Source organism: Rhinopithecus bieti, unplaced genomic scaffold (assembly GCF_001698545.2).
Source record: "Rhinopithecus bieti isolate Rb0 unplaced genomic scaffold, ASM169854v2 scaffold_35950, whole genome shotgun sequence".
Classification (NCBI taxonomy): Eukaryota; Metazoa; Chordata; class Mammalia; order Primates; family Cercopithecidae; genus Rhinopithecus; species Rhinopithecus bieti.
In genome coordinates, this window is record NW_016815506.1 from 770509 (window position 1) to 795947 (window position 25439).

The following is a 25439-nucleotide window of genomic DNA, read 5'->3' on the forward strand; positions in this document are numbered from 1 at the left end:
CCATCCCCGCTGTGCACTCCCCCCCCCCGGCCCCCTGTCCCTGCCCCTTCTACAGCCATTTCAATTCCTGGAGAGCATTACACATGTGTCCCATCCCAGGCCTCTAGCCACAGCAACCACACGACTCATTTCCCCTGGAACTGAGGCTGCATACCTGGGCTCCCCACAGAGGGGGATGATGCAGGGAGGGGAATCCCACCTGCTGTGAGTCACCTGCTGGTATAAAGGGCGGGCCTTACAATGCAGGGACCTTAAAAGACTCAGAGACAAAGGGAGAAAAACAACAGGAAGCGGCTTACAAAGTCGGTGAACAACTGAGGGAACCAAATCAGAGACGCACTGAACAGAATCAGGCTCAAAGCAAGTGGAAGTGGGCAGAGATTCCACAAGGACTGGTGCAAGGCACAGAGCCAGCCAGATTTGAGAAGGCAAAAAAGATGCTGGGGAGCAGAGCTGTAATGCTGCTGTTGCTGCTGTCCTGGACAGCTCAGGGCAGGGCTGTGCCTGGGGGCAGCAGCCCTGCCTGGGCTCAGTGCCAGCAGCTTTCACAGAAGCTGTGCACACTGGCCTGGAGTGCACATCCACTAGTGGGACACATGGTGAGTGGCAGCCCCTGGAGCCTAACAGGAGTCTCTCCAAGCTCTCCAAGGCTGTGGTAGAAGACTGTGGCCTTGAGTGGAAACTGGAGGGTTGAAGGCCATCAGGGAGTAAGAGAGGGCAAGAGAGTAGGGTTCCTGGGAGAGTCATGGGCCTGAGGGTCAGGTTGGCTTCAAAAGTACTTATCTTACTTCTTCATTCTTTCCACCCCTTCCTCCATTCCAGGATCTAAGAGAAGAGGGAGATGAAGAGACTACAAATGATGTTCCCCATATCCAGTGTGGAGATGGCTGTGACCCCCAAGGACTCAGGGACAACAGTCAGGTACCACTGGGATGTGGCTGGGCAATGAAGGCGAGGGGACTGAGAACATGGCTAGGTACCATGGTAAACCAGAAGTTGTGTCTGAAAATAGTAAGAAACTGGGTGAGTCTTCAGTGAATGGAGTAGGAAGAGGATGTCCTCTTTCATTGCTTTCTTCTCTCCCTAGTTCTGCTTGCAAAGGATTCGCCAGGGTCTGATTTTTTACGAGAAGCTACTAGGATCGGATATTTTCACAGGGGAGCCTTCTCTGCTCCCTGATAGCCCTGTGGGCCAGCTTCATGCCTCCCTGCTGGGCCTCAGCCAACTCCTGCAGGTATTAAGTAGGGGCCTGGAGGATGGGGGTTTGCAGGTGTCAGAGACAGAGGGTTGGGGGTTAAGGGTCCAGAGTCTTCTCTGACTGTGTCCTATGTCCTTTCAGCCTGAGGGTCACCACTGGGAGACTCAGCAGATTCCAAGTCCCAGTCCCAGCCAGCCATGGCAGCGCCTCCTTCTCCGCTTCAAAATCCTTCGCAGCCTCCAGGCCTTTGTGGCTGTAGCTGCCCGGGTCTTTGCCCATGGAGCAGCAACCCTGAGCCCCTAAAGCCAGCAGCTCAAGGATGGCACTCAGATCTCTATGGCCCAGCAAGGCCAAGATAAATCTACCACCCCAGGCACCTGTGAGCCAAGAGGTTAATTAGTCCATTAATTTTAATGGGACCTGCATATGTTGAAAATTACCAATACTGACTGACTTGTGATGCTGACTTATAAGGTTGAGTATTTATTAGATGGGAAGGGAAATTTGGGGATTATTTATCTTCCTGGGGGCAGTTTGGGGAGGATTATTTATTATATTTATATTTAATTATGTACCTTTTCAATAAACACTTATTTTTATGGCTATATGAGTCTAATTTCTAGGCTCAATTGGGAAAGATAAATCGATGGAAAAATAAGGCCAAGGGACTACAATATGCATCCCTTTCTTCTATTCTGAAGGGCTATGGTGGAGAGTGATATTTTCTCATGACTCCCTGGTGTACAGAATAACTGGGATCTCTTTAGTATTAATTCCTATATGGCTGAGCAAGCAGAATGGGATTACCAGATTAGGAAGTGGGGTTATACCTAAGGGTCACTTGCTCCCTGATCCAGTGTCTCCTTCCCTGCTTTCTTGGCCAAGGGTGTATCTGGCCAAAGACAGGAGTCCTGATCACTGCAGGATCAAAAGTCAGAGTTCAGTTTTGAGCAGGAAGGGCATTCCAGGGAAATGAAGGTAAATATCCCGGAACAATGGGACTCTCCCCTCAAAGGACATTTGGAGTCCCTTTGTTTCTTTTTTTTGAGATGGAGTCTCATTCTGTCGCCCAGGCTGGAGTGCAGTGGTGTGATCTCGGCTCACTGCAACCTCCGCCTCCCAGGTTCAAGTGATTCTCTTGCCTCAGCCTTCCGAGTAGCTGGGACTACAGGCACATACCACCACGCCTGGCTAATTTTTGTATTTTTAGTAGAGACAGGGTTTTATCATGTTGGTCAGGCTGGTCTTGAACTCCTGGCCTCAGGTGATCCACCTGCCTCGGCCTCCCAAAGTGCTGGGATTACAGGCATAAGCCACCACGCCCAGCCTTGGAGTCCCTTTGGAAGTTTGGTAACTCAAGGGTAGCTGAAATTCTTTGAAAAAAATAAAAGACAAGGGGAAGTGGCTAGTGATTATTTCCTTTCCTTTTTTTCCATAGTCACAGCATCAAAAAGTGTGGGCTTTGAAGTCAGATAAATCCAGACAGGTTCGTGTCTTGGCTCTGCCAACAATCAGCTGAGTGACAATGAAACAGTTATATAACTACTCATCCCTCCCCCCACAATGCATATATACCTCCCAGCACCCCTAGAAGAGTCTAAGGGACAGGAGGGGCTACTCCTAACATAAAGGGAAGAAGAAGAAATATGAAAAGAGGAACATAGAGGGGTGGATGGAAGGGAGGTCACAATTTTCTGACTGTATTCCTGTGCAGCTTGTTGGTATCCCTTTGTGAGCAGAGAAATAAAAGAGGTTCAGAGATTAGACATTTCCAGATCAGCACAAAGTTTATTAGCCATTTCTGCTCAGAATAGCCCCCTTCTGAACAGAACTGTTCCTCTGACATAACAGACAAGAAACAGCCACCTGTGCAGGGCCTTTCATTTATATCTCAAGCTACATCAGGAGGACATCTTAGAGCAATGTCAGTTGCCCCCTGGGGTTCCCTGGGAATAGCTAAGATGTGAGATTGTCCAGAGTCCTATGACAGACCTTCAGGGTTTTAAGTTCCACAGACTAGGTCTTTGTCCAGGTCCACAACCAAGGAATAGAAACCTTCCTTTCAGGTAAACAACATATTGCACAAAAAAGGGGGGATTATAACATAATAGAGAAAGAGCTAAGACCCATTGCTTCTCCTCTGTAAAAACACCAAACTTTATCCAATACTATAAAAAGAAATTCCTGCCAGGCACGGTGGCTCACACCTGTAATCCCAGCACTTTGGGAGGCCAAGGTGGACAGATCACCTGAGGTCGGGAGTTCGAGACCAGCCTGACCAACATGGAGAAACCCCGTCTCTACTAAAAATACAAAATTAGCTGGGCACGGTGGTACAGATCTGTAATCCCAGCTAATTGGGAGGCTGAGGCAGGAGAGTCACTTGAACCCGGGAGTTGGAGGTTGCAGTAAGCCGAGATCAAGCCATTGTACTCCAGCCTGGACGAGAGAAACTCCATCTCAAAAAAAAAAATTCCTGGCCGAGTGCAGTGGCTCATGTCTATAATCCCAGCACTTTGGGAGGCCAAGGCGTGAGGATCACTTGAGCCCAGGAGTTTAAGACCAGCCTGGGCAACATAGCAAGACCCTGTCTCTAAAAAAAGAAAAAAAAAAATAGGGCATGGTGGTGCATGCCATGGTCCCAGCTACCCAGGAGGCTGAGGTAGGAGGATTGCTTGAACCCAGGAGGTTGAGGCTGCAGTGAGCTGTGATTGCACCACTGCACTCTAGCCTAGGCAACAGAGTGAGACCCTGTTTCAAAAACAAAAAGCAATTCCTAAATTCCCAGCAATCCTACTATCCCCAGCCTCCAGGAGTGATCTGTCTCCTAAGCATTGAGAAAGTAGAGACTAGGTGGCATAAGCTAGTGTGCAAAGCTTCACAGGCACATTAGATGGGCAGGATCATTTTATGGGAGAGGAATGGGTGCAGCCAGCTTAGGGGCAGAGTAGGGGAGGAGACTGGTAAGAAAAAGAGGTCTACTTCCTATCCATCCCCTTCTTCAGGGTGGAGTTTCACATGGTAGGCTAAGGCAGAAAGCTCTCAACCCCTGCAGGAAAAGAAGAAATTCAGGGATTGAGTCAGGAGTGAAGGAAAGAAGAAAGGAAGTTATCCTAGACATGTAGGAATGGAAGAAAGAAATGGAGTCCTATCCTGTGTCTGTGCTCCCCACCAAGGGCCAATGCCAGTGTGCACCAGTTTAGCCTAACCAGCTGTTAAAATGTTGAAATCCTTCCATACTGAAAAGAAGCTACTGCCCTGAGCCCTCCAAGTACCTGTCAACTGCCCTGGCCTGCCTCCAGGACCCCTATACCTCCCAGCACAGCAGGCAGCCTTCAGGATCCTATTTAGACCTATGGCTTAGCATCTGTTCTGATTCATTGTTGTCCCTTCTGTGCCCATGTTAGTTATGCTTTCACCTCTCACTCCAATGGAGTCACAGAGGCCTGAGTCTGAACAGTTAACACAGCTTGGAAGGGACACATGCCTGATTCCCATCCTTGGAGAACAACATCATGCTATGAGGAGTAGGAAGGGCAAGAGATATGAAAAGAACAAAGGAAATGTGGTTCCTAGAAGTCAGAAGGCATCAAGGGTCCATCAGTGTAGAAGTGGCTGGGGCGGGAGACGTAAGCCTCATCCACGGTGTTCTGGCCAGCCAACAGTGGGTCACCATTCGGCATGATTTCTTCAATCTTTACACAGTTTCTGAAGACTAGGTAATCCAGAGAGAAAAGTGAGGCCCTGATCTTAGTTAGGAGTTCCCAACCCAGCAAAGAAAGGGAGGGAGGATGGCAGGAAAGGCCTGGGAAGAGCCTGAGGGGGAACTTGTGGGATCAAAGAGCAGGGAGGTGGGGGAAGGCATATGTAATTCCAAAAAAAAAAAGGAATCACAGAATGGACCTCTCTCCAATGAGGAGCTTGGAGCTCAGTTTCTTCTGTAATGGGACAGGGAGAAGGGGTAGGAAAGGGAATGTGTGCCGTCTTCCATACCTCTATTTCATCACTTACTTTCCATTGGCTCAGTGTTCAAATGTCTCAGATCACAGGGCAAATCTGGCTCTGGCACTGGCTGTGACACAGGTCCTCGGTCTGGCTCTGGCACTGTTTGTGATACCATGCATAGTGTGGGCTCCATTACAGGCTCCAGAGTGGACTCCAGCACAGACTCTAGCTCTGGCCCCAGATCCAGCCCTGCCTTCAGCAGTTGCTCTAAGTCGAGGCTGAGCTCTGGCTCTGGCGCCAGCCCTAGTTCTTGCTCTAACGACTCCAGCTCTGGCTCTGGCTTAAGCTCCAGCGGTTGTTGCAGTTCATCCACCTGTCTGGATACCCAAAGACAGACAAAGGGGCAGGGCTCAGTGGTTTAAATGAAAGAAGGAATGGTAGAAGAAGAAGAAGCTAGTCTAAGAAGGCAGAAGAGCAGAGGGCTAAAGATCATGGGGTTCGGAATCAGGCCTCCCGGAGTTTGAATCCTGGCATTTACTAGCTGGGGGAACTGAGGCAAGTGTCCTAACTTTTCTGAGCCTCAGATTTATCATCTATAAATGAGAACAATACCTAATAATTCTTGAGAGGCAGTAGGGTGGTTGAAAGCAGGGCTATGGAATCTAACAGACCTGTATCATTTATTAGCCATGTACCTTAGGTACAAAACTTGACTATTCTAAATCCAGTTCCTTAGCTGAAAACAGTAACAGTGTTTACTTCAAAGGACTATTTTGTAGATTCAATAAAATGAGAAAATAAACATACACTATTTAGCCTAGTGCCTGGCACAAAATAAACTTTCAGGCCAGGCACGGTGGCTCACACCTGTAATCTAAGCACTTTGGGAGGCTGAGGCGAGCAGATCACTTGAGGCCAGAAGCTCAAGACCAGCCTGGCCAATTTGGTGAAACCCCGTCTCTACTAAAAATACAAAAGTTAGGCCGGGTACAGTGGCTCACGCCTGTAATCCCAGCACTTTGGGAGGCCAAGTTTGAGAGCAGCCCGGCCAATATGGTGAAACCCTGTCTCTACTAAAAATACAAAAATCAGCCAGGCGTGGTGGTGGTGTGTGCCTGTAGTTCCAGCTACTTGGGAGGCTGAGGCAGGAGAATCACTTGAACCTGGGAGGCGGAAGTTGCAGTGAGCTGACATTGTGCCACTGCACTCCAACCTGGGCAACAGGGCGAGACTCTGTCTCAAAAAAAATAAAAATTAACCAGGCATGGGTGGCGCTCGCCTGTAATCCCAGCTACTCAGGAGGCTGAGGCAGGAGAATTGCTTGAGCCTGGGAGGCGGAGGTTGCAATGAGCTGAGATTGCGCCATCGCACTCCAGCCCGGGCAATGAGAGCGAGACTCTGTCTCAAAAAAAAAAAAAAACTATCCCCAGCCAAGTGCCATGGCTCATTCCTATAATCCCAGCACTTTGGGAGGCCAAGGCAGGACACTGCTTGAGGCCAGGAGTTCAAGACCAGCCTGGGCAACATAGTGATACCCCATCCCTACAAAAAATTTTAAAAATTAGCTGAGTGTGGTGGTGTGTGCTTGTAGTCTCAGCTACTTGGGAGGCTGAGGCAGGAGCATCACTTCAACCCCTCGGTCAAGGCTGCAGTGAGTTGTGATTGCACCACTGCACTCCAGCCTGGGTGACAGAGACCCTGTCTCAAAAAATATATATTTAGGCGGGGCGTGGTGGCTCATGCCTATAATCCCAGCACTTTGGGAGGCCAAGGTGGGTGGATCACTTGAGTCCAGGAGTTCAAGACCAGCCTGGGCAACATGGTAAGACCTCATCTCTACAAAAAACACACAAAAAATTAGCTGAGTTTGGTGATGCATGCCTGTATTGCTTGAGCTCAGGAGGTCGAGGCTGCAGTGAGCCATGATCACACCACTGCACTCCAGCCTGGGCGACAGAGCGAAACCCTGTCTGAAAAAAACCCTGTCTGGAAAAAAGCTCCATGCTTGGCATCAAGTAGGTGCCCATTAACACCAGTCATTATGATCATTATTATCCAGAAACCCCTGTGGAGACAACCTAAGGATGGCAGCAGAAAAATATGAGATAGGAGAGACTAGAACCGGAAACAAGAGTGGGCTAGGAGGGAGAGAAGGCTGGGGAGACTGGAATAGGGGCATGTTAGGAGAAGGCAGAAAGGAGAGGCTGTGGGAATGGCAGGGCAGAGCAGCTGACCATCGTCCTGGTGCTCCACCCAGGAGCAGGTAATGCCCCCTTTTGACAATTCACTGAAGCACAGCCAAAAAGGATTAGGGAGGATGGGCAGAGAGTTTATATCTCACCTATTAGAGACCACAATGAGCCTGTGTTTCAGGTATTTCCTCCGTTCCTGGAGATTAACTGTGAGGAACATATACAAGAAGCAGAGAAGATCAGTGGGCCAGACACATAGCCTGAGGTTCCCCTCAGACGGTCCTGGCAGTCTCATCCCCATAGGAACCAGCAGTATCCCATGGACAAATCCCTTAACTCCTCTAGATATCAGTTTTCCCATGCTTGAAAGGAAGGAGTGGGATCTATGGATGTCTGAAGATCTCTGCAATCTAGCAATGAAGTATGTCAATGATTCCCACCTTTCTCCTGGTAGTAGCATCCAAAAGCTTCATCCCGGGGGATTCGGGGATAGAGGAAGCGCAATGGGTTCTCAGGTATATTCTCCTCGGTGAGCAACTGGTAATGGCGGATGATTTCAGTCAGCGGGAGTGACTGCAGCACCTCCTTCGTGTACGGTTGCACAGAGTAGATGAGCACCTTGTCTGGAGAGTGAATGCAGTAACAGGCAGGCTTGAGGGAAGAGGCCGGGCCTTGGAACTCCCTGCTCTGGCTCCCCAGTCCCAAACCAGTTGAGGGATGCAGGACAGAGCCAGGGAAGCTAAAAGCAGGCAGAGGGGCAAGAGGGGAGCCAGGCAGAAAGGAGAGGCTGTGGGAATGGCAGGGCACAGCAGCTGACCATCATCCTGGTGCTCCACCCAGGAGCAGGTAATGCCCCCTTCTGACGATTCACTGAAGCGCAGTAGAAAGGTGCCAGAGATGGTTTTCTTCAGCAGCCGGCGCTCCTGGCTCCGACTCACAAAGCCCATGATGCGTCTGGAGCACAGAGAGCAGTTGTGAGCCGTCCCCCAACCCCCTGCCCCACCAGGCCCCTGCCTCCCTGCTCCCCTTGTATGGAGAAACAGCCTAGGTTTGGAACCCAGGTTTTGGACCAAGCTCTGCCACTTAGCTTTTTTATCTTTTACAAGTCACTTCACTTTGCTGACAACAGCCACCTTCCGAGGGTTTGAAGAGGTACGAAGATTCAGTGAGATCACACAGATGAACAGCACTCTTTTTGTTTTTGGGAAAGAGGGTGTCATTCTGTCACCAGGCTGGAGAACAGTGGCATGATCACAGCTAACTGCTGCCTCGATGCCTCGACCTACTGGGCTCAAGCAATCTTCCCACCTCTCAGCCTCCAGAGTAGTTGGGACCACAGGTGCACACCACCATGCCTGGCTAACTTCTGTATTTTTTGTAGAGACGGGGTTTCACCATGTGGCCCAGGGTGGTTTTGAACTCCTGGGCTCAAGTGATCCATCTGCCTCAACCTCCCAAAATGCTAAGATTACAGGCATGAGCCACTGTGCCCAGCCATGAATAGCATTTTTTTTCTTTTTTTTTTTGAGGCCGAGTTTTGCTCTTGTTGTCCAGGCTACAGTGCAATGGCGTGATCTCGGCTCACTGCAACCTCCACCTCCCGGGTCCAAGCGATTCTCCTGCCTCAGCCTCTTGAGTAGCTGGGATTACAGGCCTGCCAACATTCCTGGCTAATTTTTTTTATTTTTAGTAGAGATGGGGTTTCACCATGTTGGCCCGGCTGGTTCTGAACTCCTGACCTCAGGTGATCTGCCTCCCTTAGCCTCCCAAAGTGCTGGGATTACAGGTGTGAGCCACTGCGCCCGGCCATGAATAGCACTTTTTTTGTTTTGTTTTGTTTTGAGATGGAGTCTCGCTCTGTCACCCAGGCTGGAATGCAATGGCACGATCTTGGCTCACTGCAACCTTCTCTCCTGGGTTCAAGCGATTCTCCTGCCTCAGCCTCCTGAGTAGCTGGGATTATAGGCACGCGCCACCATGCCTGGCTAATTTTTGTATTTTTGTAGAGATGGGGTTTCACCATGTTGGCCAGGCTGGTCTCAAACTCCTGACCTCAGGTGATCCGCCCACCTCAGCCTCCCAAAGTGCTGGGATTACAGGCGTGAGCCATCGCGCCTGGTCATGAATAGCACTGTTTTTTTCTTTTTTTTTGAGACGGAGTCTCACTCTGTCGCCCAGGCTGGAGTGCAGTGGCGCGATCTCGGCTCACTGCAAGCTTCGCCTCCCGGGTTCACGCCATTCTCCTGCCTCAGCCTCCCGAGTAGCTGGGACTACAGGCACCCGCCATCAGCCTGGCTAATTTTTTGTATTTTTAGTAGAGACAGGGGTTCACTGTGTTCACCAGGATGGTCTTGATCTCCTGACCTCATGATCCGCCCGCCTCGGCCTCCCAAAGTGCTGGGATTACAGGCGTGAGCCACTGCGCCCGGCATAAATAGCACTTTTAAAAGCCAAATGCTACACAAATTGGTAGGCAGTGCGGTGAAAAGAGCATGAGCTTGGGGTCACATAGGCCTGAGTTTGAATATCAACTCTGTCCCTTGGGTAAGTTCTTTAACTTCTCTGAAACTTAGTTTCCTCACTTGAAATGAAGATGGCAAAACCCACCACTCAGCATGGTTGTAAGGATGAGATGAGAGAATTAATGAAGAGCACGCATCAGGCTCTGGAATGCAGGATATGCTTCACAAACACTGTCTATGGCTATCATTGTTAACAAATGTGAAGAGACACGGCCTCATGCCTGTCTTTGCTCTCTTTCCCTGCTTGCCACGTGAGGGTGCACAGACTCCACTCTCAAGCACAGAAAGCACAAGCCCAGGAGACAAGGCGGACCAAGGCCTTACCCATCATTCCAGAGATCCTTCAGGTGGTCATGTACCAACTCCAGAATTTTGTCCAGCCATGTCCAGAATGGTAGCTTGCCAGGAGGACTCTCTCGCTGGAGGAGGAATGGAAAGGTAGCAAGAGCTGAGGAGTTGCCCCTGGTGTAGGGAAGGAGGGACATGGGAAGGCCAGTATTTGGAATGTGGGCTAGATCTAGCTCCACAGGAATTCAGGGAGTTACCTTAGTGAAGTCAGCCCAGGACAATAATGGATCCTCAGTTCTACAGTTCTGCCCTGTGGGACAGATAGCCACAGACAGATGATGAGGGAAGCCAGGGGTCCTGGGATAGATAGGACAGAGGGACAGGACAGACTAAGGCTGGGGAAAGGTTGAGAGAAAAGGAAATCTGTACCGAACAGCTTGTTTCTCAGCATGCTCAGCTGGTCTGAGTTGAGGCCTCGGCCAACATAGGAGGAGAACTGCCAACTGAGAGCAGGGCCCAGCAAGCTCCAGGGGGCTTTGGGGGGGTTGGAGAAGAACTGCTGGTTCTGCAGGCGTGGGAGGAGTGCAGGCTGGCTCAGAAGAAGCCTATCACACCAAGCTTCCACACCCCTCCTCTCCCCACTTGACCTGTTGGCCCCACTCCCTACCTGAAGGTTTGGGCTGAGCAAATTGAACCAGAGAACTGAAGCCCAGGCAATTGAGAGCTGGTTCATGTTGGAAATAATCACCACAGGGAGGGTGTCCGTCTGGGGAGAAGACAGGAGTCACACAGAGGGATGTGATGTTTCTAGCTGCGGGTATTTGTTAGAGGAAAGGAGTGCTAATCCACCCCAAGAGGCTTCTTCCAAAGAAGCCTTTCTTCTTTATCCCCTCCTTATGCCTTCTTTCAAAGCTGCTTTCTCTCTCCTTGCCCTCCATTTTCACTCACTTTCAGCTCCTGCTTCAGACCCTGGTAGGTATATTTGACCGTGAAGCTGATGATGTGCAGTTCCTCTGTCACACCTAGTGGCCCCTGGGACAGCCAAAGACATAGTCATCAGAAGGCCCTTTGGCAAGTTCCCCCTGCCCCCGAGTCCTCTGTACAGGCCTCACCTTATTGCTGCCCTTTCCTGAACCACCTGAACGTTGTTCCACCAGAGTCTGTGAATTGAGGGGAAGGAGAGAAAATGCCAGAGTGGGCACCCTAGGGTCCCTGGGACCCCTGTTTGGCTTCAAGACCCCTCAAGCCCTGGGAACTTCCCCCAACCCCTGTTCCTTTGGACTAAAAGCAGGCCAGGTGTGGTGGTTCATGCCTGTGATCCCAGCACTTGGGGACGCTGAGGCAGGTGGATCACCTGAGGTCAGGAGTTCGAGACCAGCCTGACCAATATGGTGAAACCCTGTCTCTACTAAAAATACAAAAATTAGCCAGGCATAGTGGTGTGTGCCTGTAGTCTCGGCTACTCAGGAGGCTGAGACAGGAGAATTGCTTGAACCCGGAAGGCGGAGGTTGCAGTGAGCCAAGATCGCACCACTGCGCTCCAGCTTGGGGGACAGAATGAGACTCCGTCTCAAAAAAAATAAAAATAGTAATAAAAGCATAGGTCACAAACTATTCTTACCAGGTAACCAAAGTCCCAAATCAAACCCTGACTCTGCCCCTTCTCGGGGGTCAAAGTTTTCTGGTTTGAAGTCAGAATGTTGAACTTCCGGAAGCTGTTCCAGGAGGAAGAAGATACATGGAGACAAGGAACGGAATTACTCTAAAAACTCAGCAGAAAAAAAAACAGAAGTTCCACTTCATTTCAGATCTCGCCATCTCCCTTTGTCCGTATCCCAAATCCCCCTCCTCCTTGTTTGTGCCACCAGGGATGCCGAATGTGGTTCTGCAGGTCATGCAGTGTACAGATGTTTGCAGTGTCCTTGTCAAGCACCTACCCTTGTAATTGAGGAGGATTCCTGAAAATAAATAAATAAATAAATAAAAAATCACTGGGCAAAAGAGTATGGAAGTTAGGAGTTTGGTCTTTGGGATCAGATAGACCTGGGTTCAAACCTGACTTGAGCTCATTAGCTATGTGGCCTTGAGAAGAGATGTAATCAGTCTCTCTAAGCCTGTATCTTTGTTTGTACGGTGCACCGGTAATAGTTAATTCATGGGGTTGGTGTGACAATTAAATGAGTACCTGACATGCTGCATGTCACAAAGTAAGTGTTCAACAAAAGAATTATAATTTCTATGAGATAGGAACGGAAGGAGGAAGAAGATAGCCCGCCCTAGGACCCTGTTGTGAAGAATGAGCATCTCCTCCACCCCAGCAGCCCGTGTCCTGGCCACCCTTTACCTGCTCCAATTTACCTGTCAATGGAGACTTCCACAGTCAGTGACTCATTGCCTTCCTGGAGTCTCACCAGCAGCCTGTGGGAAGGAAGGGGGATAGGGGAAAGTGGTCAACCTCAACCTTCTGGATAGGCCAGATGTTTGAAAAAGAGAAGAGGGATTATAAGAGGTAGGGAGACTGAGAGGAAAGAGAGAAGAAAAAGCCAAGAGTGGGAAGAGCTGTAAAGCCAGAAAATACAAAGTGGCAGGGTTGGAAAAAGCAAGCAGGAATGAGTTCTGGAATGCCAACCTTGTTCGGACGGTGAACTTGCTCCCAGTCTTGAGGATGAGGGGTCGATGGGGAGTTTGGGGCATGCAGGGCTGGGTTTCTACCACAAAGGCTCTGAGGAGAGAGAGGTGTGGAAAGAATATATAGCTCAGTATCTGTAAGAATGGCTTTCCTTGTTCCTTCTTTCCCCCAGCGTTCCTGCCTGGCCTCTAGACCTGTGGAGCAGACGCTGTAGCAACTCTGTGACCTGGGCGTTGCGTAGGTCCACCCCTTTGGTCAGAGGGTCATCCTGATAGCTAACCAGGCAACTCAGTCCCTTCAGCTCCTTCAGCAGCTGCCTCAGGTGAAACAACAGCTTTGCTCCAGCTGTGAACCTGGGTGATAAAATTCAGGAAGAAGGAATCCATGAGTTTCCTGGATTCCCCCATCCAGGTTCCAAGACCTCTCCATAAATATGTGAAGAGTCAGAAACTGACTTGGGGGTGGGGGGAGAAGAATCCAGGAAGCATATAAAGGATTATTCAACACGATTCATAATCTAAGAAATGAAAATCGAAGCTATTTTCACATACAAAACTGCTAACAGATTTAACATAACAGCTTTCATATGCTATGTACAACTTAGATTAAGCCCTTTCCACATATTAACGCATTCAATCCTCAAAACAACCTCTGAGGCAGGTACTATTATTATCCCCACATTACAGATGATAAAACTGAGGCACAGAAAGGTTAAGTGACTTGCTCAAGGTCATACAACTAGTAAGGGATGAAGCTTGTATGTGATCCCAGGCAGTCCCATTGTACAACTCACACTTTTTTTTTTTTGAGACAGAGTCTCACTCTTGTCACCCAGGCTGGAGTGCAATGGCGTGATCTTGGCTCACTGCAACCTCCACCTCCTGGATTCAAGAGATTCTCCTGCCTCGGCCTCCTGAGTAGCTGGGATTACAGGCGTGTACCACCACGCCCAGCTAATTTATATATATATATTTTTTAGTAGAGACGAGGTTTTGCCACGTTGGCCAGGCTGGTCTCTAACTCCTGACCTCAGGTGATCCACCCGCCTCAGCCTCCCAAAGTGCTGGGATTACAGGCGTGAGCCACTGCACCCAGCCCCAACTCACATTTTTAACTACTGTACTTTACTGTTTCTATAATTAAAAATGATAATAATCAGCAATGTGGTGACAGCAAAACAACCATACACCACACATGAGAAAACAGATTCGATCGGGACAACTATTCTGGGAAACATTTGCAACTATCTTTTTTTTTTTGGTGGGGTAGGGGTGGGGTAGAGGTGGTTTCTGGCAAAACTCGAAAGCCTGCTAGACAAATTCTAAAAGAGCTGTAACACTTGGAACTATCTTTTAAAAAGCCTCCCCAGCTGACATGGTGGCTCACACCTGTAATCTCAGCACTTTGGGAGGCAAAGGTGGGCAGATCACTTAAGGCCAAGCACTCTGGCCTGGGAGATGGAGACAGACCCTGTCTCAGTCAGTCAATCAATCAATCAACAAATGCATGCATGCATGCTGGTCCTGTACCATAAGTACTATATGCCTGTTTTTCAATCTACCTGAGCAATTGTGGTATTTTTTTATCTACTTTTTTTTTTTTTAAAGAGGTGAGGGTCTTGCTATATTGGTCAGGCTGACCTCAAACTCCTGGACTCAAGCACTCTTTCTGCCTCAGCCTCCTCAGTAGCTGGGTATTATGGTATGTGTACATATATACTTTTAGAGACAGGGTCTCATTCTGTTGTCCAGGCTGGACTGCAGTGGTATCATCATGGCTCACTGCAGCCTCGAACACCTGGGCTCAAGCGGTCTTCCCACCTCAGCCTCCTGAGTAGCTGGAGACTACAGGCGTGTGCCACCATGCCTAATCTCTTTTTTTTTTTTTGAGACGGAGTCTCGCTCTGTCACCCAGGCTGGAGTGCAGTGGTGCGATTGCGGCTCACTGCAACCTCTGCCTCCCGAGTTCAAGCGATTTTCCTGCCTTAGCCTCCCGAGTAGCTGAGAATATAGGCATGCGCCACCACACCCAGCAAATTTTTGTATTTTTAGTAGAGATGGGGTTTCACCACATTGGCCAGGCTGGTCTTGAACTCCTCACCTCAAGGGATCTGCCCACCTTGGCCTCCCCCAGTGCTGGGATTACATGTGTGAGCCACTGCGTCTGGACATGCCTAATTAAAAAAAAAAATTCTTTTTTTTTGTAGAGATGGGGTCTTGTTATGTTTCCCGGGCTGATCTCAAACCCCAAGCCTGAAGTGATTCTCCTGCCTCAGCCTTCCAAAGCGCTAGGATAACAGGCATGAGCCACCATGACTGGCCTGGTATATTTTTAAAAGTCTAAATTATAATACATTTTTAAAGCCAGGCACAGTGGCTCACGCCTGTAATCCCAGCACTTTGGGAGGCCGAGGTGGGCGGATCACGAGGTCAGGAGATCGAGACAATCCTGGCTAACACGGTGAAACTCTGTCTCTACTAAAAATACAAAAAATTAGCCCGGCGTGGTGGCGAGCGCCTGTAGTATCAGCTACTCGGGAGGCTGAGGCAGGAGAATGCCGTGAACTCAGGAGGCGGAGCTTGTAGTGAGCCGAGATCGCACCACTGCACTCCAGCCTGGGCGACAGAGTGAGACTCCATCTCAAAAAAAAAACTATATATATATACACACACACATATATATAAAAAATATTGTTAAGTTTAAAAAAAGTCATAGGTTTCAAAATAGTATGAACAATATGATTCCATTTTTGTTTAATAAGTTAGATAACAGGTAATTTTCTCTTCCTCCTTCTTTCCTTCCTTTCTTGTCATTGTATTCATTGCAGTAAAATATATATATATATACATATATATATATATATTTCTGGGTGATTAAAAAGGAAGGAAAAATCAGATTGTGGGTTAATTCATTCCTTTCCCTAAAGGAGACTGGGCTCTGGGCTCCCTGGGTGGTGAGGATGAGGAGTAGAATAGAGCTGCAGTCAGCAGGGAGCAGGGCTCATTCTGGGGTGCAGAGACTAATAGAGAACAGTATATCTTGCTATATGCAGGGCACTGCAACTTACAAATCACAGTGCGTGGCGAGGACAAGGGTTGGGGTGGTACCTCTCACCATTTCTCCAGCTGTTCCAACCCGTGGTCAATGGGAGCTCTAATGCAGGCTTTTTGCTGCTGGGCTTTCCACTCTTCCAACTTTGGCAGTAGTAGCTCGATTAGGGTAGTTAATCGGCCTAGCAGTGCTTTGGAGGCATCCAGTACCTCCTAGGAAAGAGATAATGTGAGTATTAAGCATCTCTCTCTCTCTTTTTTTTTTTTTTTTTTGAGACGGAGTCTTGCTCTGTCGCCCAGGCTGGAGTGCAGTGGCCGGATCTCAGCTCACTGCAAGCTCCGCCTCCCGGGTTCATGCCATTCTCCTGCCTCAGCCTCCCGTGTAGCTGGGACTACAGGCGCCCGCCACCTCGCCCGGCTACTTTTGTATTTTTTAGTAGAGACGGGGTTTCACTGTGTTAGCCAGGATGGTCTTGATCTCCTGACCTCGTGATCCGCCCGTCTCGGCCTCCCAAAGTGCTGGGATTACAGGCTTGAGCCACCGCGCCCGGCTGAGCATCTCTCTCTTTCACCCTCCACTACCCAACCGGGGATGAAGAAACAAAGAAGCCAGTGCTAGAGGACCAGGGTCCCCACATCCCTCATTTTTCCAGGTCCCTGTTGCCCACACGTTCTGTCCTCTGCCTCCCACCTTTCTCCTTTTGTCCAGTTCATTGAGAGTTTCCTGCAGAATCTGTTGCTCTTTGGTCTGATGGGAGTCCAGAGAAGGTGTCTTCCCTGGATGGTGGGAACAGGAGTCAGTCCAGGGCTTCTTTCCTCTCCTTCCTGACTGGGGTCTCAGTTGGATTCAGGAAGGAGGAATTTTGTGGAGGAAGAAAGGGAAACCAAAGCACAGGCACCTATGGGACCCTCAGGCAAATTCTGAATGGTCATGCTTGGACCAGACACCCCCTCAAATAAAACACTGTTGGTTTTCCATGCATTTCCTCAACATTTACTGTCTCCCAGCTACACCTCCAGCTCAACCTCCACAAAACACCCTGGCACTTCCAGCTTTGCATGGCAGCAGGACTGCAGTCAGTGGGGTGTGTCTGACAGTGACTACTGCTCATTGGAGCTTTCTCCTGTTCACTTCCAGCTCTGGCTTCTTAGCAGGCACTTATCTTTCTCCAGCCCCTCAATGTGCTTCCTACCTTTGGCCCGGATCTTGTATCGGAAGGAGAAGACATCCTGCTGGTCTTTCAGTTGGCTGATGGATTTTACCAGCTTCTGCAGAGGGGAGAGGACTCCAATGAGGCTGCTTTTCAGGGAGGTATTAGACTGAACGCTGCCCACCCTAACTCCTACCACATCTACTAACCTCCATCATAGCCCTTAAATCCAGGATTCGGGATTCAATCTCATGTTGCTGGCTCTCCACAGGTGTTACGAGAGCTGGCTCTCCTTGCTCCTGAAAAAAGAGGCTCTGAGCATGTTTTAACTTTGGCCTTTCATGCCTTAAGTTCAGGCCTGAAATCATACCACAGGATGTAGGGGGGATGCTGTTCTGAGACAACTCCCTGAGTGCTTTCCATGGTTCGTCTCCATTTCAGGAGTTTCTAACAATACCACTGAATTGTCCTCACCGGTTGAGCCCTCTGAGCCTGGATCAAAATTCTTTTTTCTTCCAGAAGGAGGTTAAAGATCATCTCAGCCAATTGGGTAGGGCCCTGGGAAAAGGCCTAGAATAGGAAAACAGAAAGTATTGATCCAATTCAACCACTCTCAATGACCTATCATCCTAGACCTTCCCCACCAATGTCCACAGTATTTCCTCCTCCTTTGGGGTTCCTAGCCTTTTTTCTTTTCACCATAGCATCCCCCCAACAGTGTCATGTATATGCAGCCCTCCTCTCTGCTAGTGATTCCCCAAGTCCAGACTCTGTCCTTCTTTCCCCAGATTTGTCCCTGTCTCCCTTTGCACCTCCAGGTACTATTCCATTCTCCAAATCCTACTCCTCTATACTCAGCTCCTAGTGCTACCTCATTGCTCTCAACCCTTCCAAGTACCTGAATGTCCCGGCAGAATTTCCGCAAATTGTGCTGCAGCAACAAGGACTCTGGGTCCTGGCTGCAACGGCCACACTCATAGTTCAGCTGATCCAAGAAGTGGAAGAATAGCATGGTAGCCTTGGAATCATCATTCCCGAGTACAGCTTCCTGCCTGGGCACCAGGAATAAGAAGGATTAGTGTCTCTGCAGTCTTACTGTAGTCCTGAGGCTTTCCAACCCCCTTCTGCCATTAATGATTCCAGGATCGTAGGGGCCCAGAAGTAAGGCACCACCTTTCTCATTCCCCCAACTTCCTGAAGGCCTCACCAGTTCTGGTCTTCAATCCAGACAGCCAAGTACTGTCGAATGTCCACAGGCAGGAGACTGCGTGAATAAAGCTGGTGCAGCTGGTCCTGAAAGGGGCTGTCAAGATTCTGCAGCATTTCCCACTGCGCCATTTGGGCTCTGCATCAGAAGAATGAGGGTTCCCAACTGGATATTTTGCTGGACTAAATCATCCATAGTTTCATGATTGTTCATTATTACTAATTTAAAATGTTTAAATTATACAAGTAATAAAAATATAGAAAACATTAAAGTCTATGTTGACCCTACTCCTAATCTTGGTTCTTTCCCCTCCTCTCCAGAAGTAACCACTGCTATCAGTTTGGTGCATATTCTTCCAGGGAGTGCTACTGGTTAAGTATCTGCTATTTCAAGCATTTTGGATTTCAGGTTTGTCCAGATTTTGGAATATCTGCATTACTTACCAGTTGAGCATCCCTAATCCAAAACTCTGAAATCTGAAATGGTCCAAAATCTAACTTTTTGAGCACCCACATGATGCTCAAAGGAAATGCTCACTGGAACACTGTGGAGCCCAATTTTTCAGATTAGAAATGCCTAATCTGTGTGTGTGTGTGTGTGTGTGTGTGTGTGTGTGTGTGTGTGTGTGTATATATATATATATATTTTTTTTTTTTTAGATGGAGTCTTACTCTGTTGCCCAGGCCGGAATGAAGTGGCATGATCTTGGCTCACTGCAACCTCCATCCCCCTGGTTCAAGCGATTCTTCTGCCTCAGCTTCCTGAGTAGCTGCGATTACAGGCGCCCACCACCACGCCCGGCCAATTTTTGTATTTTTTTTAGTAGAGATGGGGTTTTGTCATGTTGGCCAGGCTGGTCTCAAACTCCTGACCTCAGGTGATCCAATCACCTCGGACTCTCAAAGTGCTAGGACTACAGGCATGAGCCACTGTGGCCCCAACCTATATTTATTTATTTATTTTTTGAGATGCAGTCTCGCTCTGTCGCCCAGGCTGGAGTGCAGTGGCGTGATCTTGGCTCACTGCAAGCTCCGCCTCCCGGGTTCATGCCATTCTCCTGCCTCAGCCTCCCGAATAGCTGGGACTACATGCGCCCGCCACCATGCCTGGCTAATTTTTGTTGTATTTTTAGTAGACACAGGGTTTCACCGTGTTAGCCAGGATGGTCTTGATCTCCAGACCTCGTGATCTGCCCACCTTGGCCTTCCAAAGTGCTGGGATTAGAGGCGTGAGCCACCGCGCCCAGCCGGCCCCAACCTGTATTTTAATAGCTTCAGTAAGTGGGCCTTTGTGCTTTAATGGGAATTTTCTTTTCTTTTCTTTTCTTTTTAAAGACAGGGTCTCACTTGGTCACCCAGGCTGGAGTGCAGTGGCATGATCTTGGCTCACTGCAGTTTTGATCTCTCAGGTTCAAGCGATTCTCTGCCTCAGCCCCTCAAGGAGCTGGGACTACAGGGGTGTGCTATCACGCCAGCTAATTTTTTGTAGAGATGGAATTTAGCCATGTTGCCCAGGCAGATCTCAAACTCCTGAGCTCAAGTGATCTGCCTGCCTCAGCCTTCCAAAATGCTGGGATTACAGGCATGTTCCACCATAACCAGCCTAATGGTAATTTTCAAACACACACTAAAGCAGAGTGACTAGTACAAGGATCACCATCCAGCTTTAACAAACTGTTTCCACTATCTTCTTATTTCATCTATCTCCTTAATTCATTTATTTTGCATTTATATGTTTGTTGTTTATGCTAAACAAATATAAGCATTTAAAGATCAGTGTTGATGTTAAGTATTTATTACAGCATGATCCCTGCTGGCCCTGAAGCTTTTTTTTTTTTTTTTTGAGATAGAGTCTTACTCTGTCACCCAGGCTGGAGTGCAGTGACATGATCTCGGCTCACTGCAAACTCTGCCTCCTGAGTTGAAGGGATTCTCCTGGCTCAGCCTCCTGACTAGCTGGGATTACAGTCGCCCACCACCATGCCCTGCTAATTTTTGTATTTTTAGTAGAGATGGGGTTTCACCATGTCGTCCAGGCTGGTCTGGAACTTCTGACCTCAGGTGATCTGCCCACCTTGGCCTCCCAAAGTGCGGGGATTAGAGGTGTGAGCCACTGTGCCTGGCCACCTGAAGCTTTTTTAGGAGCTAAATCTTTTTGGAGGTTAGGTAAGTACACCCTATAAACTGCCCTCCATATAGGAAGGAGGAGCTCCATTCTAGAAGACATCTAAATGCTATGCAACGGGTTGCTCAGTCCCTAAGAATATGAAACGTTTATGACCTGTGAATCTTGAATATGATTATAAGTTATCAACTTTGTGAGATCCTGAAACTGCACTTAAATTTTTTTTTTTTTTTTTTGGCAGGGCACAGTGGCTCATGCCTGTAATTCCAGCACTTTGGAAGAGGCGGGAGGATCACTTGAGGTCAGGAGTTCAAGACCAGCCTGGCCAATGTGAAACCCTATCTCTACTAAAAATACAAAAAAATTAGCCAGGCGTGTTGGTGGGCACCTGTAATCCCAGCTACTCAAAAGGCTGAGGCAGGAGAATGGCCTGTACCCAGGAGGCAGGGGTTGCAGTAAGTGGAGATCACATCACTGCACTCCAGCCTGGGAGACAGAGTGCAGTCTCTGAATCAAAACAACAACAATGAATTGGTTTTTGCCTGTCACCAAGCAGGTTGTGCCTTGCATCTTTCTCCCCACTGTTCCCTGCTCGCTGCCATCTGGTGTCTATTTAGGAAACTGAAACTTAAGCTTGTTGCAGCCTGAGCCTAACAGAACAGAATTCATGCACATTAGTGGTCTAAAAAGGTCACATGATTTTATTACAAAATAAAAAGAAATGCTTGGGGTGGTAGAGTCTTCTACTAACATGAAAAACATCAGCTGCCTTTCTACCTCCAGCAGGAACAAGGGAAGGGAGGGATTGGGCAGGGGCTATTTTCATTTTAACCCTTTTAGTAGTGCTTGATTTTTAAAACTATGTGTCTGTATTGCTTTTATGATACAAAAAAAAAAAGTTAAAAAAATGATTAGGTGGCCAGGCATGGTGGCTCATGCCTATAATCCCAGCACTTTGTGAGGCCCACAAGACGGGAGGATGGCTTGAGCTCAGGAGTTTGAAACCAAGCCTGGGCAACATACTGAGATTCCATCTCTAAAATAATAATAATAATAATAATAATAAGGTCCCAATTCTTGAGGATTTAAGTGTCTGATATTAAAGGAGCAAGTCAGCAAAGATTCAAATATGAAAACAAAACAAAAAACCTGGTCTCCCCGAATGGATTGCAAACACTGAGGTTAAGAGCTAAAACAATTTTTTCTCATTATCTCTCACACTTAAGCACATATTTTGCACTCAAGAAGCTTTTCTGAAATGAACTGAATTTTGTGTGTGACCTTAGGCAATCGTTTCATCTTTCCGTAGCTTATACTTTTAACAAAACAAACAAAGACGATAGATTTATCTATCTTTGTTTTAGATTCATCTATCTTTGAACATCGTTTTAGGTGAAGATAAAAAATAATGCAGAGCAGAGTAACGTCAGATACCGAACCAACAATGCCAGATTCCGGGTCTCGGAAACTGCAGGGCAGTTTTGGGGGAGGGGCATTAGGGTTGGGGAGATAGGCTGGACAGGAGAAGATCGAGGACCGAGCAGGCGACAGACAGCTCCTCTTTCAACCTGGGGACAGAAGCTGCCCCCTCCAGGGCGTAACTCCTGGGGCCAGTCGCCCTTCCCTGGGAGGAACTCTCACTCTCACCCCCCACCCCTACCCCAGCACACCCTCTTACACCCCGTACCTGATTAGGATTGCAGTCCCCGCGCCCTCCACTGGCTCTGGTCGCGACTTCCCGTCCCTAGAAGGAGCTCGGGTACTAGAGCCTCAGGCCCCGCCGACAACTTCGGCCTACACCCTCGGACCCGCCCCCTTGTAGTTGGCAGCGGAAGTCCGGTGCGGCCCCATTCCCAGTCGCCACCCGGACACTGGCTGCCACTCAGTCAAGCCCTGCCCAGACTGCGAGCTCACTGGCGTCGCCGCAACTCCGCCCCCCCGCAGGGCGGGACAAGCTGAGCCGAAACCACTCCTGCAGCTCCAGCGATTGGTGGAGAAGTTCAAATAGGCACTTTCTACGAGGGGAGGAGTCCAATTAGTGGACTGGCCAAAGACTGAAACAGCTGATTTTCGAGAACCCGCGCGTGAGCCACGAAACCGAAACTAGCTTGAGGAGCCTGTAGACGCCAAGGGCTCCATGGGAAGGGGTGGGACCGGAATTTCCACGCCTTGGGATAGGAAGAGGAGGGCTGAGGTAATGAAAACAATATATATATATATTTTTTTTTTGAGACGTGGTCTCGCTCTGTCACCCAAGCTGGAGTGCAGTGGCACGACCTCGGCTCACTGCAGCCTCGACCAGCCGGGCTCAGGTGATTCTCCCGCCTCAGCCTCCCAGGTAGCTGGGACTACAAGCGTGCATAACTCCGCCAGGATAATTTTTTGTGTTTATTGTAGAGACGGAGTTTCGCCATGTTGCCCAGGCTGGTCTTGAACCCCTGACCTCAGGTGATCCTCCTGCCTCGGCCTCCCACAGTGCTGGGATTACAGGCATGAGCCACCGCACCTGGCTAATAGCTATTTATTGAGAGTACTGTGATAAGCACTTTAGATTAATTGTATCATTTTAAATTTACAGGGCAACTCGTTGAAGTTAAAATCATTCTCTCCTTTAGAAATTTAAAAACTGATCTTAGTTCAAGAAAGAAGTTACCAGTCAGTGATCACTGAGGCTCTAACAAGTGGAGCCTAGATTCAAAACCAAACCCTCTGACTTCAACCCCCAAACATTTACGTTCCTACGTTTTACTGTACAGCCTTCCTCCTGGATAAATCAGAGTTTAAAATTTTGAAGACGTGTATACAGCTTGTCAGCATATTAGATTTATTAGTTCTGTGGTTACCACCTTCTTTTATATCCCAAGACTCCCAGCCCCAGGATCTAAGTCATAGCTCTTGATTATGGCCCACCCCCAGTAGGGAGCTGAACTTACTACTTCTGATATGAAAGAAGCCAGGGTAGTTGTTTCTTCCAAGTCACTCACATCTGAGATGGCCCTCAAACCCTCCTCGGTGGTCTCTGGCTGAGAGATGTTTGCGTCTTTCTGATCTTGGTAATACTGGATCAACTGCTGAACCCCAGACCTTAATGCAGGTTTAAGTGCAGCACTGATCGCTAGACCCATAGGTCCCCCTGACATCCCGGCCATGGTCATCAGAAGGTCATATCCCAGATCTATGGCCCCATCTCGGCCTCGTTCCCTGGCCTTGCCCAGGCAGTTTTGAGTAGCATAATACAAAGCTGTGCCCAGGTTGTAGAAGGTTCCCACTCCTGGCAGCAGCTGGATGACATTGTGCACACCTTGCTCCTTCTCATTCTCACAGTCCTCTGTGGGGAGGGAGCGCCGGGCCCTTCCTGTGCTTTGCTGCTCCCTGGCTAACAGCTGCAGAGCAGAGGCCAGGGCTTCCACTGACACGTTTCTCTCTGTGCTTCTGCCTGTCTGGAGCCCTCGAAGATGCTGAATGAGGACCTGTGTAGCATTCACACCACCCTGGCGGTAGAGCTGTAGCTGTAGAGCCCAAACATCAGCCTGGCAACCAGCTTCCTCCAGGGCATTCCTTAGAGCCAGGCTTACCAAGAACTTAGGTAGAGGGGCCATGTGGCTGAAACCAGGCAGTGACTTTGGGTGCAGAAATTGGCAGGGCAAGGGGTCTGAGGAGGGTGTCTGGGATTCCAAGGACAAGGGAAGGTGCATCAAGACATTTGTCTGCTTTCCATATGAAGTGGCATCCACAGGGTGTAGCAGGAGGTAGCAAAGTAGCAGCTCAACTGGTATCATGATGAGTCTGAGGTCACACATGTCTGGAGCAGAGTACCCTAGAAAGGGGAGAAATCCGAAACATACAAACCATTTCCCTAAGGGCTATGGTGGGCCCACAGCTCAGTTAGGGGGACACCTCATACATCACCTACCTACAAGCTTTTGTACTTTCTTTTTAGAGACAGGGTCTTGCTCTGTTGCCCAGACTAGAGTGCAGTGATGGGATCACAAATCACTGCTGCCTTGAACCCCTGGGCTCAAGGGATCCTCCTGCCTCAGCCTCCCAAGCAGCTGGGACTACAGGTGCATGACACCATGCCCAGCTAATTTTTAAAATTTTTGTAAAGATGTGGTTTTGCCATCTTGCCCAGCCTGATTCTGAACTTTGGGCTCAAGTGATCCTCCCACCTCTGCCTCCCAAAGTGATAGGCTTCCAGGTGTGAGCCACCGCACCTGGCCCCAAGCTTCTGTTCTTTTTAGGTAAAGTCCTAGGAAATAGGAAATGCACCCCAATTGCTCCCACTTGGTTTCCCTCATTTACAGGTCACCAGGGACTTCTGTTTTATTTCCACCCATATATAGGCACCCCAAATTACCACACAGTCCAGTCATTGAGAAGTGAGGTTTGGTTGCTCCCCGATCCTGTTCTGCCTAGTTCTCTGTCCCGTGAGGAAAGGAGATATTTGCTTTCCCCTATGATCAGTGAAGGATGTAATCTCTGCAAATATTTGCCCATTTATACTGGCTGCTCAAACCTTGTGCCCTTGTCACACACTCAACATCTATACCTACAGTCCTGTTCTTTGGCATTTCCTGTATGTCCCTGCCACATACAGTAAGCTCATGATAGGAGCCAGGGAAATTCAGAATTAGGAAAGATGAGATGTTTGTGATATTTTCATTTCTCTTCATTTTTTTTTTTTTGAGACGGAGTCCCTCTCTGTCGCCCAGGCTGGAGTGTAGTGGCCGGATCTCAGCTCACTGCAAGCTCCGCCTCCCGGGTTTATGCCATTCTCCTGCCTCAGCCTCCCCAGCAGCTGGGACCACAGGTGCCCACCACCTGGCCCGGCTAGTTTTTTGTATTTTTTAGTAGAGACGGGGTTTCACAGTGTTAGCCAGGATGGTCTCGATCTCCTGACCTCGCGATCTGCCTGTCTCGGCCTCCCAAAGTGCTGGGATTACAGGCTTGAGCCACCGCGCCCGGCCTTCTCTTCATTTTAAAAATTAAATTAGCGACTGGGCGTGATGTCTCACGCCTGTAATCCCAGCACTTTGGGAGGCCCAGGTGGGCGGATCACAAGGTCAGGAGTTCAAGACCAGTCTGGCCAATATGGTGAAAGCCTGTCTCTACTAAAAATACCAAAAAAGAAAA

The 25439-nt window shown here is 48.8% G+C and overlaps 3 protein-coding genes across 4 annotated transcripts in view; 1 reads left to right on the forward strand and 2 right to left on the reverse strand.

The window, feature by feature from the left end:
* The window catches only part of IL23A (interleukin 23 subunit alpha), a 10151-nt gene extending 8348 nt beyond the window's left edge, over positions 1 to 1803 (forward strand). Inside the window, exons 1-4 of one of the 2 annotated variants that reach the window (XM_017853278.1) lie at positions 41 to 599; positions 823 to 921; positions 1088 to 1234; positions 1340 to 1803. In XM_017853278.1, the coding sequence (XP_017708767.1) occupies positions 438 to 599; positions 823 to 921; positions 1088 to 1234; positions 1340 to 1501 (570 nt within the window). In that variant the 5' untranslated portion in view covers positions 41 to 437 and the 3' untranslated portion in view covers positions 1502 to 1803. Of the gene's footprint in view, positions 1 to 40; positions 600 to 822; positions 922 to 1087; positions 1235 to 1339 lie in introns of those variants that run through there. The other variant, XR_001881695.1, reaches the window with a different exon arrangement.
* Positions 1804 to 2966: 1163 nt separating this feature from the next.
* On the reverse strand, positions 2967 to 22211 carry STAT2 (signal transducer and activator of transcription 2). The gene is made up of 24 exons (XM_017853350.1): positions 21994 to 22211; positions 18183 to 18320; positions 17874 to 18027; positions 17450 to 17545; positions 17185 to 17274; positions 17018 to 17093; positions 16516 to 16601; positions 15889 to 16037; positions 12969 to 13127; positions 12775 to 12867; positions 12504 to 12563; positions 12083 to 12103; positions 11767 to 11860; positions 11258 to 11305; positions 11094 to 11177; positions 10813 to 10911; positions 10575 to 10710; positions 10403 to 10455; positions 10182 to 10276; positions 8153 to 8289; positions 7776 to 7958; positions 7485 to 7542; positions 5210 to 5520; positions 2967 to 4913 (listed from the first exon to the last, which is right to left on the reverse strand). The coding sequence occupies exons 2-24, from the start codon at positions 18311 to 18313 to the stop codon at positions 4771 to 4773; spliced, it is 2556 nt and encodes an 851-aa protein (XP_017708839.1). The 5' UTR covers positions 18314 to 18320; positions 21994 to 22211; the 3' UTR covers positions 2967 to 4770.
* Positions 22212 to 22504: 293 nt separating this feature from the next.
* Positions 22505 to 24778, reverse strand: APOF (apolipoprotein F). Its single transcript, XM_017853351.1, has 2 exons — positions 24664 to 24778; positions 22505 to 24123 (listed from the first exon to the last, which is right to left on the reverse strand). The coding sequence occupies exons 1-2, from the start codon at positions 24677 to 24679 to the stop codon at positions 23159 to 23161; spliced, it is 981 nt and encodes a 326-aa protein (XP_017708840.1). The 5' UTR covers positions 24680 to 24778; the 3' UTR covers positions 22505 to 23158.
* Between the last annotated feature and the right edge of the window lie 661 nt (positions 24779 to 25439).